At 45.4% G+C, this 13865-nt stretch overlaps 1 protein-coding gene across 1 annotated transcript in view; it reads left to right on the top strand.

Annotated features, from left to right (window-relative positions):
• The window catches only part of PLB1 (phospholipase B1), a 175495-nt gene extending 167411 nt beyond the window's left edge, over nt 1-8084 (top strand). The window contains exons 56-57 of the mRNA XM_077341488.1: nt 2771-2845; nt 6146-8084. Of these exons, the coding sequence (XP_077197603.1) occupies nt 2771-2845; nt 6146-6286 (216 nt within the window). The 3' untranslated portion in view covers nt 6287-8084. The remainder of the gene's footprint in view (nt 1-2770; nt 2846-6145) is intronic.
• The last annotated feature ends 5781 nt before the right edge of the window (nt 8085-13865 follow it).

The following is a 13865-nucleotide window of genomic DNA, read 5'->3' as shown; positions in this document are numbered from 1 at the left end:
GCTTGATTTGAAACATCTCATAGTCCTCACCAAAATGAAGGCTAACTCAGATTTCCTTAACACAGAGAACGAGAAAAGAGTTGTACCCTGCCTGGCAGGCATTCTGCAATTCCTCTGGCATACATTTCCCACCTGCTTGTATGTGTGCTTTAAAACATCCTGGCTGTTCCCTGTCTGGGATTCTACTCAAGCTGCTGAAACTGCATCCTAATAAGGGCTGATAAAAATGGCCACATCGCCAGCTGGCATAGTTCACTTCATTCCTCACTTACATTGTGACCCTGTTCTGGAGAAGGAACTTCCCAGGCCTCATGGCTTGTACAGAGAATAAAATGAGATGCTGAATCACCTTCTGGAAACCTGCCAGCTCTTTCCTGAATAATGGGCTAGCTCTGGGGAGTCAGGATAAAGACTGCAAGTTTCTGTACAACTCTCATTGTAATTAGGGGATTTTTCTAAGTAAAGTTCAAGTTGCCCAAGTGCAATTTTTCTTCAGCCTGCACACACTTTTCCTTCCAGGATTTTCTCCCTCCAGCATACTTTGCCATTGCTGTGTCCTATTTAGAGGCAGAGCAACCTTTTTAGAAGCCTGGATTATGGCTTTGCTGCCTGATTACCATGAAGGAGTCTATCACCATGGTTTAGCCAAAAATGACACCACTCAGGGAAGTCAGAGTCAGTGACAAAAAGAACGTCATGTTTATTTGCTATTGTAGATGTAGATATAATTCCTCAATTGGAGTTTCTTGGAGAGCCAGCTTTGTGTACTGGTTAAAAGTGGTGGCCTCTGATTTGGAGAAATGGGCTTGATGCTGCCATCTGGGTGACCTAGAGCCAGTCACAATTCATTCAGAGCTCTCTCAGCCTCACCTTCCTCACAGGGCAGAGGAAGAGTAGGTAATTGTAAGCTGTTTTGAGCCTCCTTTGGGTAGTAGAAAACAGGGTACAAAAAAACCCAGCTTTTCTTCTCTTCTAATTGGCACAAAGTGGCCACCCAAATTAGCCTCATTCAAGGACACATCTGAACAGGTAGAAAGTGTTATCCAAGGGTTGCAACTCTGGCTTGGGAAAACCCTGGAGATTTGGATATAGTGTCTGGAAATGGTGGAGGGGAGGGAGCTCAGCAGGCCTGTAATGCCCTATAGTCCACCCTCCAAAACAGTAATTTCCCCCAGAGGAGCAGGTCTCTGTAGTCTCAAAATCAGTTCTAATTCTGGGAGAATCCAGTCCCCACCTGGAGATTGCAGCCTTAACCTCAAACTGAAGGGTGGCAGCAGGTATGTGAGCAGGGATGTTGAAGTAAATATAGCAGTGATCTGCTGACTGGGAGGACTTTGTTATGCAGGGTCCCTCTGTCTCTGGAAGTTAGATATGGGATAGTGGACCTGCTGCCCTCTTTGTCTCCACCTAAATGGTTCTTGGATATATGTTACTATAACAATGATGCCACGTGTCTCCAATGTTCTCTCACCAAAAGAAAACCAAATTCAGATAGAGCTGCACCTTGAGCATCTCACCACTCATAGGAAAGTGGCACCTAATGCAGAACTTGGATGCTTGGATGATTTAGGATGCTTTGGGCTGATCCTGTGTTGAGCAGGGGGTTGGACTAGATGGCCTATATGGCCCCCTCCAACTCTATGATTCTCTGATTTTGTGAACTGCATAAGAATTGGATATAGGCTTGGTTTCCCCACATGTAGACCGTTTCTGCATGAGGAATCTGCCCCTGGACAGCCTTTGGTTGCTAGCAAGTTTTAGAGCCCCCTCTACATGATGTTGCTTGCATCCCAAGGCTGTCCAGGGGTTTCTTCATATTTTGCCGAGATTTGCCTTGGGATGAGGGAAATCACAAAAAGTGGATTGGCCACTTTAATCTCGCATCCCATCAGTGAGCAACCAGGGGCAAGTCTATATGGAGGGGGGAAAGGGCAATAATCTCTGCAGTGTTGTCCCACCCACACACCTGCAACGAGTAATTTTTTTTAATGGCATGGACCACGTTGCAGCGTGACCACAAAGCTACATTGTCAAAAGTAAAATAAAATCTTCTGCAAAGTGTCTACGGTCTTTTTGGCAGGCAAAACACAGCCCTGTTTGTGTTTTCTGGAGGTGGAAAATGAGCTGGGAAAGTGTGTGTGGAGGGTGATTGAGCAGTTTTCTTCTGATCATACATGGGTCTTAGCACTTTTTTAAAGCCAACTGTTTAGACAAAAAGACTCTTTGGGCTCCGGTTACCATGTTCAACACCTCAGAAATCCACCCAAACATAAAGTCCAAAAGAACACAAATCCCAAAGAGGGGGGTGCTGAATCATTCTGCCGTTTCTCCATAAAGTGTTGATTTTTATTAAAAATGCATCTGTGTAGCAGGATTACCGCATAGCTTGTTTACCCTTGCAGCCTTGGGGCAGAGGGAAAACACAGGGGGAGGGGGCTCCCATGAGGAGGGCTGCAAAAGTGCCAAGCATGTTTTTCCCCTCCATGTGGAAATGGTCACACACACCCTGGTTGTGCTGGTGAGCTATGAAGGATCACTTAATTCCTTCTTTTTTCATCTACATTTGTAAAAAGAAGCTAACATTTTCTAAGACACTATTACAGGATACAATAATAAAGAGATTATAGTAAGGCTGTAATATATTACTAAAATGCTTCACTAATAGCTAGGACATGTATTTTTAGAAGTGTGATATGATTGTGTATTTTTATGTGAAGGTTATAAGGAGTAAGCTGCAATGGTAAGCCTTCTTTCTCTCTCTCTCTTTCAGCTGGAGCCAGTTGGACAGAAGCAGTCCTACAATAACTTTACTTATGAAAGGTCAACGCTCACGTGTCCAACTTCAGTAAGCAACCATGGACTGTCAAAATATTATTTCAAACATATTTTTAATTAAACAGGCCATCAGCCATGTATGGGTTCAGTTTTTCAGATAGCTGTAGAATTCAGTTCCCCACCCTTCAGTTTCTTGCCACACACTCCCCACATCTCCCTCTTCCTCCTGTCACTTGTATTGCTGTTCCTAGTGCCTGGGTCAGTGATTCCTGAGGTGTGTACTAAGGCACTCCAGTGAGCCACAAGAGGGAGCTGCAGTGTGCCTTAAGAACCTTGATCTACCATGTTGGATACACCAATTACTCTGCAGTTCCCAAACCACGTCTGAGCACGTTAGTGTACCATTAGCAGGAACCACATGATTAGTCCATCATTTTGCATGCCTCCACCATTTGGATCAAAAGAGGACCTGAGCTATATCGAATCCCCCTCAGTCAGCTCATCTGTGGGTCTTCTGGCAAGGATGTCTCCAAATTCGTGGACATAGCCTGCTCTTTAGATGATAGCTATGAAGAGAATGGTAGAAGTTTCATTGCAACCCAGAAAACCTGGTCCCATTCCTGAGGTGACTAACTGAGCAAAGGGGAAGGGAGGGATGCCAAAAAGCAATATTAGACTGGGCTGTCTTAAAGGTGCAAGGAGAATGCCTACGCGTTATAATGTCAATCACATGTTTATCCCATCCTTCTTCTAAGGAGGGCAGGGCAGCATACGTGACTATTCCTCTGCATTATCCATACAATAACCCTGAAAGACAGGTTTGTTTGAGTGAGCCAACCAAGAAATATCTTGAGCGTAACGCATACTTCCTTTTGCCATCCAGCAAAATGTCATCCTGTGTTTGTTTTCCCCAAATCCCCTGTCAACTTACTTGGTTGGCCTGCTGCCTCTGAATCTCTTCTTCTCAGCATCTCATTCCTGTTTCTCTAGTTCCCAGCAACACACTGCCTATCCCACCAGTCATCAGATTAAGACAGTTACAAATCATGCTTGCAAGTAAACTAGTACAGTCACCTGAACAAAATTTGAGTCCACTCAGGCAGCTTTAATAGCAATGAAGTTTTATTCATGGTATAAGCTTTAGTGTGAAAGCACACTCTGGCAGAGACAGTGAAACAGAATGTCCTCAACCAGGATTTATAAGTAGAGAGAGAGAGAGAGAGAGAGAGGGAGGGAGGGAGGGAGGTTTAATGGCTGGGAAGGGTTAGCCAGGTTCAAGATGCATAAGAACCTGGGTGATGATAGCTGAGATCAAATTAAGGCAGTTATCAAGATCTGTGAATAGCCTACAAATACAAGAGTAAAAGAGCAGATGCAAGAAGTCTGAGTCCAGTGGCAGCCCCAAGGTCAATGAAATTCAAATCTGGGTACCAGCAGAACTGCATGTGCTGTTACACTGGAACAGATTTCCTTAAACGTTACATATAGGTGTGTATGTGGGGGGGGGGGGTTAGTTGACAGGAAGGGTTAATTAGAGCAAAGATGCATAACTGAGACCACTATCGCATGGAGGATGTTATGCCGCACTGCTGCCTGGGTTTTGCTCTTGGGCTAGCTACCCCAATTTTTCCCACAACCACACAGGAGCCTTTGGCCCACTTCGACCCCCTGTCTTGCCCCAGATTTGTGCTCCCACAGGAGTCAGCCAATGGACAGGAAGTCAGGACTTCCCACAGTTTGTTTGTTTAGTTTTCGCTTGTCAACGTCACCTGGTGTAAACTCCCAATCACCTTCCAGTGGCATTTTGTCACATTTGAACTTCCCCCTTCCAAAGCTGAAATCTGTCTGGGTTTCGTTTGTTTTTAAAGGCTGGAATCACATTACAATGCAATTCGAGTATAATGAAATCCCCCCCTTCCCCTCCCCCATGTTTCTTCCAAAGGCTGTGAAAGAATTCTAATAGCCACCAGGTTATGGGGATGGAAATAGTTCCATAATAGCCTGACTTTTTCAAAGCACTGGAGAGATAGTGCAGGTTGCCAGGGCACCTTCCCCATCCCCTTTGGCTTCACCTCCTCTAGAGCAGGGGTAGTCAACTTGTGGTCCTCCAGATGTTCATGAACTACAATTCTCATGAGCCCCTGCCAGCAAATGCACCAAAACAACCTTCTCTGGGGTCTGCTCATGGAGAGCAACAGAGAGGCCCCCTCCTCACGTAGGATCTGCCCGTCTGCAGGGCTCCATTGAAAACAAACCCCCAAAGACCCCTTTCCAGTGCAGCGCAAAGGGCCTGATGGGGGAGGAGAGCTCCATGACACCCTTCCTCCCGACCTCCATAGTTCCTCTTGAGAACCATGGTCAGGAAGACAGTTATGACCAGCGGGGGGTGGGGGGGAGCTGTGCAATCAGGTCAGGCCCAGTCTGTCTCTCCCTGCCTCTGAAGTCCAGGGCCAGCTCAGGGGAGGAAAGAAATGGCCAGCAGCCTTGTACTCGCACCTGCAAGCCACATTGGCAGCCTCACTCACCCTCTGCTCTCCAAGAAGCTCTGCACTGCCTGCCTCTTTTCACCTGATGAAGGGTCAGGGAAGGGGCCAGGGCAATCCACCCCCTCAGGCTGGGGGGATTGAGACCTTGTACATCAGCAAACTCCCATTCCAGTATGTTTCTGAAATTCCTTTGAATAAAATTAAACAGCAAAGAGACAAGTGCAGATAAATTGCATAGGGAACCATCATTGCACCAATCTAGATGGAGCCAGAGATGGCAGGTGTACCTGGAGAAGCATACTATAAAGAAGGGGTTTCCAAGAAGGAGACCAATGGGAATCATACGGCTCTGGAAGCTAGCCAACCACAAAAGGTATAGATTTTGTTTCTCAGCAGAACTCAAGGTAGGGCCTTGATGGGTAACAATTATGAGAGGCTATGCACATATTTGCAAGGAGAGTGAGTAGAGCCTTTAGTCCTGTAAAGATTAACATCAGCTCTTTCTCTTGCTGTACAACCAAAATATAGAAGCCAATATTTAAGAGAAAACAATTTACTTGGATTCAGCTCCTAAACGGTTTGTTCTCTTTGGGAAAAAAGGCTTTCACTTCACTCCATTTCCATTAGAATTGCATACTCCCAGTTGAAGAGTTAAAATAAATGTGCTAAAAGCTGGGCTCATACAGCAGATGCTTGACTTCAAGGGAATAAGAAACATTTATGGCTTTTGAAACTGTTAAGATGGTGGAGCCTTGTAGTTGTACCAGTGGGGAAAAGCTCAGGGGATATTGGGAGGAGGTGGCATTATTACTAATGGAGTGAATAGCTTGCAGACTGAATGCATCCTCCATAAATATTCTATAAACCATCTCTTTCTGCTCCAGGAACACCCTTTTCTTTTCACATCAAGGAACAGTGGATCCCAGACGTCAGGAAGCACAGCAGAGAACAATAGAGCTGCGGTCCCTTACTGGGCTGTGATTGTGGCAGTAGCAGCTGGAATCTTGGCAGGATCCCCTGTTTGAATTTTGATGGCTCAGCGAGTCCGCAAATGCCCACCGGCATACAAGGCAGAAACTGAAGAGAAATCAGCATCATTTTAAATTTGCACCTGCACCAAGAAGGCCTAATGTAATATCTTCCTCCAGAGACATGAGGAGAGCTTAGCTATAGCTTTACGTAGGCTATTTTTAAATCTACCAGAAGAGACATCTGTCCATGCCTACCAGCCCTGATATCTCAGGCAAGGGTTTAAAGTATCTGATTATATAGAAGGACTAAAGCAAGAACATTTGCAATTTACCAGCATTAATTATTACAAATAAGATATGCATAGTATAATGGAAATACCACGATTTTAAAACAATGTTTCTTTAGAGCTTAGATGGTCTGTGGCTTGCATGTTCCACTCCCACAAAATATTCATACAGTCAGGTTTGCTATACTAGTTTGTGCATCAATACGTTAAGTGAGCGTGCCAAGTAGCACTGGAACCCAATAGGCACAGTACACTAGCACTGGACACACAAGCCTCACAGGTATAGCAATATGGAGTGCCAGGCTGCACCCCTCCTCACCCCTCTGGCCGAACAAGCAAACAGGGAAATGTGACTCGTATGCAAAGACCACACCAATTTACAGATGCCCTGTCTACTTTCTAAAACTAGGCATCACAATTGTGAATGCTAATTTTTTTTCTCAGGGATGGATAACCATAAAAAAGGCAGCTGCAGCAACTTCAGTTTCTGGAAACAAGAGAAAACCTTTCATGAACACAATACAGATCAGTGTGAGTGTTCTAACAGAGAACTATGTCTTCAATATTGCCCACCATGGCTTGGATCCATACCTTGTTTTCTGCTGCTGCAAGGACATTTCTGCTAATGTGGGGAAGAGTTTTCACCAATCACTCCCTTTCATTACAGCCCCACTTGACTGTGGGCCCTGTGCGGGGGGGGGGGGGGGAGGGAGGCAATTACCATAAAGCCAGCTGGCTGCTGTCCTGAAGCTCAGGACAGCAGCAGAAGTTTCAGGGCAGCCCAGCTGTAGCATGGCCAGAGCCTCCCCTCACATCCTACAGCTGGGTTCTGCCCTGTCTGACTAAAACCTCCAATCAGCTGCAGGGCAGTGGTCCTCTGCCCTGAAACCTCTGCTGCTGGCACTCAAGAGGCCCTGAAGTCATAGGCCAGGAGCTCAAACAGCTGTAGGGGAGTGACCACCATGCCTAGTGATTGGTGGGCCCCATTCTTGACTTTTGCCTCAGAATCACTAAGGCCACTCCTGCCCCCATGGTGGTCCTGGGATGAATACACTAACCCCTGGGAACAGCATTACAGAGGGTCAAGTGGGTAGCAGCAGGAAGTGGGAAAGTTCCATTCTTTTCAATGGTTGCATCTAAGCCTTTGATACTATCTGTGAGGCTAAAGTTCTGAGAAGGAACTAAGAAGACCAGAGAACACACTTGTTTAGAAGCATGAGCCAATTTACATGCTCATCTGGCATGTTGAGAACCTGGATATATGCAAAGTTCCACACACATTAGGTGATGTGTAAGTGGGTCTGCTTAGGGCCAAGCTTGAGGTCCAAAGCAGGATCCAAGCAGACACATGACTGACCAATGCACAGCAAGGATCCAATCTGCCTACTCCTATCAATTTAAATCAATCAATCATAATCTAGCCAACCAGTTTAAACCAATCGATGCTAACCTAGCCAATCGCATGCACAGGCTGGGAGATCTATTGTCTGCTTTGTGTGGGGTTTCTCAATGTGGTCTTGGTACAACTTGTATCATGTTCTGGCACCAATAAAGAGTTGCAATGATTCCAGTGCCTGTGTTCTTCTTGAACCCACGGATTTAACGCTAGGCATGCTCAGCATGTATTTTGAAATAAACTTACCATATTCTGCAAAGCTACTAAAATGGATTGGCTGTTGGCTCAATTCCCTTAAGGAGTGTACAAAAGTTTATGCCAGGATCTGCAGTAGTAGTCAAACCCCATTTTCTGAGGAACATCCTCAGATAGATGATGAAATAGAGGGAAAGCAAATTTGTGTAGAACAAACAACCAAAGGGACAAACAACCAAAGGGACAAACAACCAAAGGGACAAGTGCTGGAAGCTAGGGACATCAAAGCAGCAGCAGCAGCATGAAGGATCAGCAATATGCATGTAGCAACAAAGCTGGAAGCTCACCATCCTCTTTGATCATTCTGCAACTTAAAAAATTTACATTATTTATAGAGCGCCTTTCTCACATCAACTCAAGGCAGATTACACGTAGTGAGTCGATGCAGTCAACAAGATGGGATAGTTAATAATTAATGCATTAGGATATTAGAAGATTGGAAATCACCAGAAAGAACAGAGCATAGTATACATTGCTGTATTAACCAATAGACTGTAAGCCGTGACTTCTTCGGGTAGTATTAACCAATACAGAAATTACATAATAGGATCTTGACTGCAAGTTCTGAATTTATCCAGGTCAGTTTGTGAAGCCATCTTGTAATGTGCAGCCTTATTACCTGTGCACAGAAGCCATCATGAATACTTCAGGCTTGCAGGAGAGTGGGAGCTTTCCTGACCTCCTCAGGAAGGTCATTCCACAAGGCGGGAGCCACAACAGAGAAAGCCCATTTGTGGTTGGTTGTTGATTCTGTCCATTTGCATGACCATGTCTTTCAATGCTAGCATTGCACATTTGCTAGAGGTGAGGGATCCAAATTCAAATCTTGGCTCAGCTATGAAACCCATTCTTCTTCAGCAATTCTTGGGGCAATTTCACACCCCATAAATATAGTGTAATGCTTACCTTAGGTAGTCATTATACTCTGGCCACTCTACATGATGTCACAACATCCAGTGTTCAGGCAGCAAACTGCTCACTACATCCTCTATTTTAAAGTGCTAGTTGGGGACTTGCATAAAGTGGATTCCCCAAGCTAAAAAGCATGAGCTACAGGAGAGCAACCAAGCAGGCCACCAGCAAAAGAAATGTATGGAGGCGAAGAAGCGCTATCTCCGCCTCCAATGGATTCATGTTTGTGTATGAATGACCTGTGGCTTTGCTGGTCTGACGAGCTCATTGCAAAGTAAAGAACTCATGTTTAAACTATGGCTAAGTCTGTCCCCAGTATAATAGTCAGTTACCTTTACTGGCGTCAATCATAAAAACAACAATAGAATCAGTCAAAAGAATAATATCATGACAATACGATCAGTTATAAAATCTGAGATAGGTTAGAAATTAGGAAATTAGGAGTCTGACTATTAAGTCTATTAAGAGTAATTAATAGAATCGGCATGACAGACAAATTACAACTATTGCAATTAGAAAGTAGCATAAAAATGGATTAATAAAGCCGAGATATTATAAGGATTAACAGTTGACAAGAATTAGAAATGGTCATAATGACACTGGCAAGGAATTTGGCAACCTCTTTCATAATATTGGCATTGGTGAAATTCCAAAGGAATTGGCACGCCTAATCTTTGTTCAGATAAGCCTCTTCCTGTAGAAAGGTTGAAAGAGATCTCCTACAGAGAGTACCAGAGGTCATTCTAGGATTATATGGGGAATAAAATCAGGCAAAACCATCCCACATGGACAAATCCTTTCATGGAAAGGGATACGACTATATCTCCCAGAAGAAACCTTAGACGGGAAGCCATTTATGCTGTATAGCAGCCTAGCTTTGAATATGAAAAATCATCCTAATTATGCAAATATACTTTTCAGATTACTGGGGGCTGGGGGTGGGGATACAAAACAAACTTTAAGACAAGTTGGAAGAAGACATTTCAGATTAAAGGCTATTAAACTCTGTAATATAAACTCACCGATTTAGCTAATTAGAGGTACTTCAAGCTCCAGCAGCATCCAGGAAACACGAATGCACCATACTGATCTGTAAGAGGGAGCTGCACAACAACCTCAGCAACTCTTTCTGACTGAGTCTGAGAATTTTGACCAGGCCAGATGGGACACCACCTCATTGGTGCTTGATATATTTCTTGGTTCAGCAAGCATTCAAAACAGAAACAAAACAAGGAAATTAACTTAAAAGTCCTGTCTTAATAGAATCAAAGTTTATTAATGTAATATTTTGGCAGGACAAAAAATATATATTTATGGCTCTCTTTTGTGGTTTTCCAACACATTCATTCTCAACACTTTTCTTGAGAAATATCATGCTCCCCTTCTGCCTGAACACTATTCAGACACTGCTTGCACGTGTGATCTGGAAGTCACACTGTGGGAAAGCCAAGTGCAAAAGAAAAAACTCTTTTCTAGTACCTCTCGCTATCTCTTCTGGAAAGAAGTTTAGGTTTTCACACTCATATAAAAAGGGCAGGGATGCACGCACAATCCTAAAGGACTATTTAAACAAAGGGGGGAAATTATTAGGAAAGTCTTGAAGAAACACTGAAATTCAGATGTATTGGAAAACAGAGTTCATTTGTTGAACAGATTATAAAATTCACTCATTAAATTACTCAATATTAGAAGTCCCTCCAAAAATATTCCAAAATCCCACATACACTATATTTACCAATGGCTCTTAAATCATAGAGTCATAGAATCATAGATAGACTGGACAAGAAATAAAGTTGAAAGAGCCATCTGGACTTAATACTGACCAACAGGCAAGAGTTGGTGGATGAGGTGATGGAAGTGGGAACCCTAGGGGGAAGTGACCATGTCCTCATAGAATTCCTTTTGAGATGGGGAGCCAAGGAAGCTTGTAGCCAGACACGGATGTTGGATTTTCGTAGGGCAAACTTTAATAAACTCAGAGACATGATGAGTGTCATACCATGGATGAGAATACTGGAAGGGAAGGGAGCATGTGAAGGGTGGGCGCTACTCAAACAAGAGCTATTGCATGCTCAATCAATGACTATCCCAGAAAGACAAAAACACTGCAGGAGCTCTAAGAAGCCTATTTGGATGAACAGAGAACTTCAAGAGGACCTAAGAAAGAAAAGGGAAATGGAGGGAAATGGAGGGAAGGACAGAGCTCTAAAGAAGAGTACCTACAGGTTACTAGGCACTGTAGATCAATCATCAGAAAGGCCAAAGCTGAGAGTGAACTAAGATTGGCCAGGGAAGCCCACTGTAACAAGAAAAGATTTTTCAGTTATGTGAGGAGCAAACGTAAAGTAAAGGAGGCAATAGGCTCACTGTTGGGTGCGGATGGACAAACTCTAACGGAGGATGCAAAGAAAGCAGAAAGGCTCAGCGCCTATTTTACATCTGTTTTTTCCCACAGGTCAAAGGGTTTAGGCACATCTAGAGATGGCAGTAGCCAAGAGATAGTGTCTGGGTGGAAGGTTGACATGGACAGAGAGGTTGTCAAGAGGCATTTAGCTGCACTGGATGAGTTCAAATCCCCTGGGCCGGATTAAATGCACCCAAGAGTGCTCAAAGAACTTTCCGGAGAACTTTCACAACCGTTTTCCGTCATCTTCGGGACCTCTTTAAGGACTGGAGATGTCCCGGAGGACTGGAGGAGAGCAAACGTTATTCCAATCTTCAAAAAAGGGAGGAAAGATGACCCAGGAAACTACAGACCAGTTAGTCTGACCTCTGTTGTGGGGAAGAATGGAGCAGATATTAAAGGGAGTGATCTGCAAACATCTGGAGGACAATTTGGTGATCCAAGGAAGTCAGCATGAATTTGTCTCCAACAGGTCCTGTCAGACCAACCTGGTTTCCTTTTTTGACCAAGTGACAGGTTTGCTGGATCGTGGAAATTCAGTTGATGTCGTTTACTTGGATTTTAGTAAAGCTTTTGATAAGGTTCCCCATGATGTTCTGATGGATAAATTGAAGGACAGCAATCTGGATTTTCAGATAGGTGGTTAGGGAATTGGTTAGAGAACCGCACTCAAAGAGTTGTTGTCAATGGTGTTTCATCAGACTGGAGGGAGGTGAGTAGCGGGGTACCTCAGGGCTCGGTGCTCGGTCTGGTACTTTTTAACATATTTATTAATGACCTAGATGAGGGGGTGGAAGGACTACTCATCAAGTTTGCAGATGACCCCAAATTGGGAGGACTGGCAAATACTCTGGAAGATATAGACAGAGCTCAACGAGATCTGAACACAATGGAAAAATGGGCAAATGAGAACAAGATACAATTTAATAGATAAGTGTAAAGTTCTGCATCTGGGTCAGAAAAATGAAAAGCATGCCTACTTTATGGGGGATACGCTTCTAGGTAACACTGTGTGTGAATGAGACCTTGGAGTACTTGTGGATTGTATACTAAACTTGAGCAGGCAGTGTGATGCAGCGGTAAAAAAGGCGAATGCCATTTTGGGCTGTATCAACAGGGGCATCACATCAAAATCACAAGATGTCATAGTCCCATTGTATACTGCACTGGTCAAACCACACCTGGAGTACTGTGTGCAGTTCTGGAGGCCTCACTTCAAGAAGGACGTAGATAAAATTGAAAAGGTACAGAGGAGAGCGATGACGATGATCCGGGGCCAAGGGACCAAGCCCTATGAAGATAGGTTGAGGGACTTGGGAATGTTCAGCCTGGAGAAAAGGAGGTTGAGAGGGGACATGATAGCCCTCTAAGTATTTGAAAGGTTGTCATTTGGTGGAGGGCAGGATGCTGTTCCCATTGGCTGCAGAGGAGAGGACACACAGTAATGGGTTTAAACTCCAAGTACAACGATATAGGCTAGATATCAGGAAAAAATCTTTCACAGTCAGAGTAGTTCAGCAGTGGAATAGGCTGCCTAAGGAGGTGGTGAGCTCCCCCTCACTGGCAGTCTTCAAGCAAGGTTGGATACACACTTTTCTTGGATGCTTTAGGATGCTTTGGGCTGATCCTGTGTTGAGCAGGGAGTTGGACTAGATGGCCTGTATGGCCCCTTCCAACTCTATGATTCTGTGATTCTGTGCTTCTGTGATCTGGGCGGTGCTGTCCAGGACTACGCTCTGTTTTCTTGGTCTATCCGGCCCTCAGAATCCACAGGCAGCCACAGGCAGTGGGCCAATCTGGATTGGGACAGCCCCTACAGCGCCCGCCTCCCCCAGCCATGTGGCGCCGCTCACCAAGCCTCGCCACCACACACCTCCTGGCCACCAAGGGCTCTACTTGGCCAACTTGCCTCCTTCCAGGCTGCGGGGCGCCGCACAGCCCACTGCCTGCCGCCAAGGCGGCCGCTCCCAAGAACCGTGCCCAGCAGCGCCGCCCTGTGGCCCCCCACCCACTCACCCTGGAGCCACCCACTCCACACACACATTCCCGCTAGTGGCACCCTGCGGTCCGGAGCCCGCACACCATGGAGCCTCTACCTCGACAAAGCCCTTCCTGCCTGTGGAGCCACGCCGCCTACTGCCCACCAGCCGGTGGACCAGGGCCTCCCGATAGCCCTTGCCGCAGCACCACCATCCCTGGCTGCTCTCTGCTCAGCGAGGATGCCCTGTGACCCCCGCGACTGCCCGGCCACTGCCCTCTCTGCCAGCTGCCAGCCCTCCGCATGCCTACTGCTGCTCACCCACCTTCCTGGCGGCCTGGCCGCCAACGACCTCCTCACCACTGCCGCCACCTCCAATAGCCCCCCCCTTAGCCCTCTCT

Source organism: Paroedura picta, chromosome 1 (assembly GCF_049243985.1).
Source record: "Paroedura picta isolate Pp20150507F chromosome 1, Ppicta_v3.0, whole genome shotgun sequence".
Lineage (NCBI taxonomy): Eukaryota > Metazoa > Chordata > Lepidosauria > Squamata > Gekkonidae > Paroedura > Paroedura picta.
Note: the sequence above shows the minus strand (reverse complement) of the source record. Positions and strands in the feature narration are given on the sequence as shown.